The sequence below is a fragment of the Ctenocephalides felis genome, unplaced genomic scaffold (assembly GCF_003426905.1).
Source record: "Ctenocephalides felis isolate EL2017-DRISC unplaced genomic scaffold, ASM342690v1 CF-g0.4_SCAFFOLD_02314, whole genome shotgun sequence".
Taxonomy (NCBI): Eukaryota; Metazoa; Arthropoda; class Insecta; order Siphonaptera; family Pulicidae; genus Ctenocephalides; species Ctenocephalides felis.
The window spans coordinates 1-8952 of NW_020538468.1; the positions used below are offsets into that span (position 1 = coordinate 1).

Sequence of the window (8952 nt, forward strand, 5' to 3'; positions counted from 1 at the left end):
GGTACTGGAAAGGTTCGGTACCTCCCGGATCGGCCGGCGAGCGCTCTTCTTTCGTTTTTCTTCTTCTTGGAGCCGTAACCGTAATTGTCTCTGGCACTCCATCCCGGATACATCTGCATGTGTAGCTGCCGTTCCTGGCGAGCCTTCTCGTAGTATTTCGCTTGCTCTTCGCGACTCAGAGAGTGCCACTATCAAGGCAGGCAAAGAGAAGCGATCAATATTACGGCTCGTTAAACCTTATTCATATTTCAACATTGACACCACGCATAATGCATGCAAAGTATTTTGAAGCGAGGACTCGGAATAGGATTAAAATAATTAACATATAAACATAACAAACTAATTATTAATGACTTACCCGTCGCCCTAATATTTGGTAATCGCTGCACTTTCTTTTAATGTACATTCTGCAACTACTTTGGCACGCATTTCTTTCATATAAAGCATGAAAGCATTTAGGGTTTCTTGATATGTGGCTTTTTCTTATCTGCTGCAGAATTACCTGCATCAGGTCCATTTTGTTTGTCTATTTGGGCCGCTGTTGAATTTTTAGAATCCAAAGATGACCTATAACCAAACATAATATATGCGTGAACTAATATAAAATATATCAAAATTTCAATTTTTTATACGTTTATTAAATACCGTTTATGCGTCTGAACAAACGATTGTGTATAGTTCTGAATCTGTAATTTTCGACGTACTTCTAGTTAAACCTTTTAGCTCTGTATCGGAAGAATTAGTTGACACTATAGAAGGTGGCGGTTCAAACCATGGTGACACGATTGAAGATGAAGTGCTGGTGCTGCTAGGAGGGGATGCTATTGAGCAAGGCCAGCCACTAGTCAACAAAGCGTGCTCGGCTATTTTTTTAGCGGCCTCAACGTAAGAAAATGTTTGCAAAGAAAAATGATCTGGCAAATTTAATAAAGGTTGCGGTGATGAAAATTGTTGCAACCTATTTACGTAAAGAGCGGCCAAATCTTTCTGTTTTGCTAGGGAGTTTATAACAGAATAAAGACGTCCTGATAAATTCATCAGGTATCATCTGATCTTGCAAGTTTTTATTACTATCATCGTGAATTGCGTTTAATAAATCATGTTGTACAGATTTGCCAGATGTTGGCATCGAGAGATCAGCTGGTTGATAATCTTTTCGGGGAAGTCACCGTGCACTATGGCTGATTCTGGGTGCAACTGATCTGGCGGACGAACGCGTTCGTATTTTGAAGCGAAACGATGCTTCTTCACGTAAACGCTCTTGCTTTCGACCGAAGCAACAGGCTTTTTTTCTAGGATAAGGTTTAGAGGTTCTGAACAACATCCATTCGGTTCCATTCTAAATAATTTCACATAATACGCGATACCTAAACACGATCATTATCGCGTAATATTGGCCGCGGCACTTAACCAATATCCGTCAGCATCAGCGACGGCTTCGAAAACTCGAGACTCCAATTTAGTAACATGACAAACAGCTTAACAAATTCTGTATCAAAAACGTGATACAACAAACTATTAATTCTGCATAGAGGCAGAGGTGCGCGCGACGTGCGTTGCACACAGTTCGGGTATTACAAATGCGCCGTACATTACAACCCTCATAACAGCGACGCGCACACGTCAATAAAGTACACAGTCTCTCCCGAACAAAGAACATTCAGCTACGCGTAGACCCCTAGGCTACGAGTCACAGATGCGACGGAAAAACAAATTGAATGCAAACGAACGACTAGAGAGGACTCTAGCAGTTTTAGTCCACTCAATAAAGAATTCACTAACCTTGCATATCGGTGGTTATTATTCTGGTGCGGTAATTCTTGTTTGGGCCCCGGCGTCACGATTGCGGGATGTGATGTTAGTGAATGCACGTGGTGAGGATGTGCGTGCGGACTAAGCCCGGCATGCGGATGAGATGGAATCAGTCCGGTCGGTGAAAACCTGTAGAAATCACTGCGGGATGCAAACATTTTTAAAAACATACTTCACTGGAAACATTATAGATGCTTATATATATAATTAGATCGAATGGAATAAAACACCCACCGATATTATCAATACATTTTCTAAAGTCAAATAATTAATGTCAATAGTTTTGCATTACGACTTTTTATAAGATCCGGTGATATTAAATTAACCCTCCGTCGGTCGGCGTGGTCTGGCCAGACTTTTTTCGACTTCAATTAAAAAAAAAAAATTCTTCTAGTAATTCTATAGACTTGAAAATCCTTGACTTTTCCTAAAATTTCATTAGCTGTCGATCAATGAAAAAATCAGGACGAAAAAATGTACAGAAGGATAATTATAAGGATAATAACTTTTTTATACTTCGAACGGTCGGAAAGGTCTGTCTAGACCACCCACACATTTTGTATGAAATATACGCTTTTTGATATACGTAAACCAGTATTTTGTCTTTTTTCATGGTATTTTCTATTCAAACTGCGTTGTATATATTCTTTGCTATGTGTTGTAACATGAATGTTAGTATTTTCATGACGAGAGTTCCTTGAGAACCTACCAAACTTATTGGTAATCGCAAACACTGAAAATCCGATGAGTAATGCACACATTATCAACAATCTTTTTACCCGTACTGCGTTCGAAATGTTTTTTTGTGAAACCTGTAGTGAAATTATATTTTTACTTTGAGTTTTACAGCTCATTTCAAAGGCGACGCACCTCATTTCGTTTTCATTTGAATTTCACATTCATTTCAAAGGCGCCGAAAAAGAATAAATATAGTTTTTCATTGATATAAAACAGAAAAATTAACAAAAAAAGCAACGATTTTTTATATTTCTTGATTTTTTCTATATATATAATATGTAATATTTTTATTATAAGCAAGCTCAACACATGCAAAAGACGGTAAGAAAAAGAAAAAATCAAAACTTTAAATATTTATTACTAATAATCGTTAATATATAAGACACCAAAAACTCATTTATCCCATATAAATGCATGTAAAATGAATGGTGGTCCAGCCTGACCTTTCCGACCGTTCGAAGGTGAAAAAATATCCGACCGACGGAGGGTTAAATAGTTGTTTAACATGCGTGTCTGTTAGTATTACCATAAGACATTGTATGTTGTAAATATGCAAAAGGAAATAATTTAATACAATTTTAATCATTTACCTGGGAAGAGTTGTACTAGTAATAGGTAACGATGATGGATACGGACTTCGAAATCCTGATGATCCTGAAGAAATGGGGTACATACTGGGCGTATGCCTTAAAATAGTAAATTTATATCATTATTTGAATTTATATATATGCTATGTATACAGTTTTATCATAATGAAATACTTACCATGATGCGGCGACTTGTGACATTTCTGGACTAAGCATAGGATAAGAATACTGCGCTGGTGAGTACGGAAACATCGAAGGCCTCGTCAAACCTAAAGTTAAATACTCATATTTAGCTATTTATAAAGTACTTAATTTTAAAATAACATTATATAATTAAATAGCTTCACTGAATCTAACGTTTAACTTCGTTTCATGCAGAATCACTCATATCATGGTTCTGTTTTGTTATTCTATGAGTGATAAATTTATGCAATACACAAATGATTAATTTAACTTATGATAGTGTACTCCAATGTATCAGTAGAAATTAAACATAAAGATTTACTTTGTGAGATAAACAAAGGATTTTTTAAAAATAAAAAGTACATTACGCCTTGCACCGATCAAGCATGTTGAAAACGCTTTGCAATGGGTGCATGCTATAGCACGTGCCCGGAACTCAAATATTAGCGTCGATAGATTTCCAGGTCTGATTTGATTGTATGACGAATGGTGTTAAGTACGGTGTAAAAAATTAAGTGGGTCACAATAGTGTGAACATGAATTCTTGTTTTACTACTCTCCTTCAGTAACATAAACCAGCTGATTATAAATAAATAAATAAATAATGCAACTATATGTTTGGAAGTTGTAGTCAATACTTTACACTTTGAACAGTAGATGTTTTACACTAATATAAGTATGTTTGGAAACATTAATTTCTAAAATATAAATCGATTCCAAAAATTAATATCATTGTCTGTTTTCAAAAATTATATTCGACAATTTACAAAAAAAAACGTTAAGATAGGAGCAAATTATGCCCTTTATACAATCTGTTTATGCTTCAAGTAACGACCCCAAAAACAAACGCTCTTTAAAAAGTTGGAACAGAAAACATAATACAGACAGTAATACGACATGAAACGACTGTGCCGAACACATTTAAGGTAGTATTTAAGTAAAATATACTTAAAATATTATTTTAAGTCAATTAGAATTGCTTACTATTGAAGTACGATTATTTGTATTCATTATGTTTTTTACAGTGTATACCAATTTTTAAAAATATATTGCATTTCATTTATGTAGATTGTAGACATACTGATAATCACAACAAATGAAAATTTATACATTATAAAAAAATCAACACATGTCAAGAGTTGACAAATGCTAAAATTGATTCTGATAAAATCAAATGAAAGCATACATATAAACGTACTATATATTTACAGGCAATAGATAGACATCTACATCGTGCGGAACTTATGATGTAATAGTTTAAAAATCTATCAAGTTGAAGGGGTTGATTTCAAAGGGGAAACGACCCCTTACTAATAACATGCCCCGTGAGAGGTGAACACAATAACTAAATTGAACGTTTTAAAAGCGCTTATCTGATGTTCGACCGACGTGCACCAAAAGCTTGTGTACTTGTCATATGTAATGTTTGCAAATGAGAACCTAAGGTTCTCAATTGCTAAATCCAAATCATTTATAGGAATAAAAAAATCACATCACCAAATTACACTTTAATCGTATCAGATCATCTTATGGATAATGATAAGATGATAATGATAATGAATTAAAAAAGTCATCATATGCGAAGTTTAAGTTCAAATTTGAAGGTTGATTTTATTAATATAAAGCAAAAATGTTATACCTTGGCATCTGATGTTGTTGTAGAAACAATACGACTAAATAATCAAGAATTGGTGGATTGTAATATAAATAATAAAATTCTACTGAATTATAATTTTATAACTTATATTACAATCCACTAAACTTTATTTATATTTTACTGTATTAGTTTTGTTAGTTAATCATCTAATCAAATTCGGAGCGCTTTTGTTTACATTATCATTCAATAATTTCTTTATTACTATTTTATTTGTCTATATAATAAATATCTTATTGAAATAGCTTTGATCGCAAGTTTACTCAGAAAAATGTCCTGAAGATGGAACGTGTATAGCTCCGAAACGTTGACATTAAATGAAATAAATGTTAAAAAAACTTTTTAGTTTTTAATTACAATTGCATTTCTTTATGTATCATCGTTGCACCAAGAACCAAAACCGAAATCGAATTCGAGACTAAACATAAAATAGTAAAGATAATCGTAAAAAATGATGTAAACATCTTAATGCAATGCATTTACAGTAGAATTTTAGCAAACTTCTGTTTTTTTCTTGTTTATCACATTTTTTCCATTATCGTAGCGTTCGTAATTAAGTTCGGTAATTCAATTCAATTCAACAAATACTTCAATTCAAAAATATTTTCTTATTTATTAATTTAAATTCATTATAAATAAAGGAAAAAAGTGTGGATTAACGAGATTCCCACTGTCCCTATCTACTTTCTAGCGAAACCACTGCCAATAAAGGAAAAAAGTGTCTAGTTAAAATTTTATATAAATGCTATAAATTTCAATAAATGAGAATCTCCATTTAAGTGCCCTTAAGGACGAACATGACCTCTCCTAGCTAAAGGGTGCGTCAGTCAAAGCAACGACAAAATGTAACTGGAAGCGATTTACATTGATACCCATTACAAGTCTCAGTGACAATGCACATGCAAGCATGATAGCTCCTATGAATGTAATATCACTACAAAACCCTTTATCCATCTCCTGCTCACATTGCAATTTCGAACGTACTTTATGCAAAAGAATTTATTTATTACTTCTGAACAAAAATGCAAAAGTAAATAGCCACGTGATTTGCTACTTGCTCATATGATATCAAAAGTATTTCAATTATAGAAATTTATTAAATAAACAAACAAAATGGTAATACAGAAATTACAGCATGCAATTGTAAATAAAGCGCTCTGAGAGATTATAAACTACGCAATCTTACACAGAAAACTGGTAAGGTACTGGTTTGATAGATTTCGATAAAAATTTGATGCATTTCTCTTGCTACAATATTTACAATTACGGATTTATATTCTATGGTTCAAAAACTCTGTAAGACAGAAAGAAGACGATAAAAATATAGTTCGGTAAAATCTTTTGGCTATTATCAAAAAATGTGAAAAAATGTTGTAGCCCACATATGAAAATATTATTACAAGATAGAGAAGTGATTTTGCAGAACATTACAATTTTCCACGTGCTTTGTATAGTCTATTAAGGAATTATTATCTGTACTTCAAATGAAATGTAAGGATTTTTATTTGCTAAAAGCTCGCTCCAAGAGAAGTACTCTGTAGCAATTACTAGTTCAAGTGCTACTTACTTCGTAATTGCTTCGACACTCAAGTCATTTGCAAATAGATTGTGGTAATTGAGCAAGTTATTTAATAAATTAAAAACAAGCTGTCGTGAAACTCAACTATTTTAGTCTATTATAAATTTCATCTTAAATGTAGAAATCAAACAATGAATTAGAATGAATTGAAAGTTGCTAGATCAGATCAAATAGACAAATTTCTGTGTACTAAAAATGTCACAATTGATTCATTTAGTCACGGTTATATCCTATTAACACGTTGATTGCCAACTTCGAGATGACTCGTAGAATGCGATCTTTTCTAGGATGCCAACTACGAGATATCTCGTAGTAATATAATGTGATTAAATTAACTCTTTGGGGACGGCTGCCCACCTGATTGGACAAACATACTTTGTGAGGCACAGGCTATTTTATAAACAATGACTCAGTTTGCATCGAAAAGTTGAATAAATTACATATAGCAGTGATAAACAGTGTTGTATTTTGTAAATAATTTTAAGTTATTTTAGTAGTATTTTTAGCCTTTTTCTTTGCTATATGGTCTTTTTTTATATTTAAAACGACCGAGCGCTTTTAAATATGGCAAAACAACTGGTAAATTTTGTGAATTAAGCAGTAGTGAAGATGAGTTTCAAATAGACATTCATACAGACAATTTTTACGAAATTACTATTCGCACCGAAGATAGTGATGAATGTGATGATGATATTATCCAACCAACAAAAAGAAGAAGTTCGACAAATTAAATGAAGAGCGAAAAAACATTAGCGGATGCGCCAATTCTCCTTCCAATAACCGAGTTTGACATACATCAACAAACACCCCGACTACAAATACCAAGCAATAGACATCCAATAGATTATTTTACTTAAAAAGCACTAGGGGAAGGCAACAACATTTTATTGTAAAACATGTCAAAATAAACCAGCAATGCATTATGGAAATTGTTTTGAACGTCACCATTCTTTATAAAATGATCAAAAATAAATCAATATTATAAATGTATGTCCTTCAATGACCACAAATTTTGTCAAAAAACTGCATAACATACACAATAAAATCAAGTTTACAGCCGGTTGAGTAGATTGTTTTGAAATCGGTGCCGTCCCGAAAGTGTTAAATTGTAAATTTTGGCCATATTTTTTACAACATCCGCGACAGTCAACTTGTTAATATTTATAACACAAAAATTTGTCTCGTATTACAGTTTTTAGTTTTTGATATGGTAGTTTCATAAAAAAAAGAATAAAATGATGAAAGTATCCATTTACTACGTTCTATATATACATATAGGTTGTATATGTCTACACATACCACGTATATTCTATCATACTAACTGAGACATTCCTTCATTTCCAACAATGTGAGCCAATATCTACAACATGCTGCACTTACCAGTAGCAGCAAGCAGAGGTCCAAGGCGTTTCCAGTCTCCGGTGCTGAGACCGACAGCTGGTGGCGGAGGTGGCGGCGGACTCGTTCCAGGTGCTCCGTTACCGGCCGCAGGCGACGCTCGCAACCCAAGTTGCAGTCCTCGCCAGTACTCTCCCATAGCACCCATTGCTCCCATGGCTCCTGCGGCCGTTTTTGGATCGAGCTGGTAAGGCGGGATACCCATGTGAGCAGGAGGCGGTTGCGTCAGGTGTTCGCCGTTGTGACAGAAAAACGATAAACCCGTCGCACCCGGATGCGTTGTCGGCAATCCCATCTTGCTCGCCTGCAATGAGATAATAAAGTGTTATGATAATCAAACTTGTCAAGTGTGGAATTATTCTTGTTATCAGAACGTAAGTTTAGATGGTGATTAATATAATATGATGTACTTTTGTTACGTAGTTATAGAATTTATTAAAACTCTCCTTCGATAATTCAGGTTGTTGGCTTATAATTTAACCCTTGTAGCTGTGGACTGTATTAAACACTGATTTGTTTGTATATTATGTATTTGTTGCAGTTCTAATTACAATCACTGATTTGTTACTAAGTTATAATGAAACAAGATATATTTATTTCTATTGGTTATTTACATGTTGTTAAGCAGACTTTCCTTTTTGAACCACTAGTTCAATTAGAACACCCCGCTACCCCCTCTACCAGGGGTAGCAACCATTCCGTGTAAAGCTTATTGCCCAGAAGTTTGTCACCTTCATGGCCAATATAATAAAACGAAAAGACGTCCGAACATATGATTTAGATGCTGTTAGATTAAATCGAATTATACGCGTTAGATCTTCGGTTATATAAATATCGCAATGTGCAATAAACACAATATAATGACCGTGAATTTTTTGTGTAACGCTTCCTTTTGCGAGATTGGATCAATCATTCGATTATTCCGTAGTCTGATATTAGCTGAAATACTAAGAATTGCGTGCCTTACACGAAAATATATATTACAGAAATAGGTGAACGTA

General features: G+C 33.9%; 1 protein-coding gene across 1 annotated transcript; it reads right to left on the reverse strand.

The window, feature by feature from the left end:
• Positions 1-455: 455 nt before the first annotated feature.
• Positions 456-8257, reverse strand: LOC113380680 (protein pangolin, isoforms A/H/I/S-like). The gene is made up of 5 exons (XM_026619829.1): positions 7934-8257; positions 3316-3406; positions 3141-3236; positions 1783-1953; positions 456-567 (listed from the first exon to the last, which is right to left on the reverse strand). The coding sequence occupies exons 1-5, from the start codon at positions 8244-8246 to the stop codon at positions 456-458; spliced, it is 783 nt and encodes a 260-aa protein (XP_026475614.1). The 5' UTR covers positions 8247-8257.
• Positions 8258-8952: the final 695 nt, after the last annotated feature.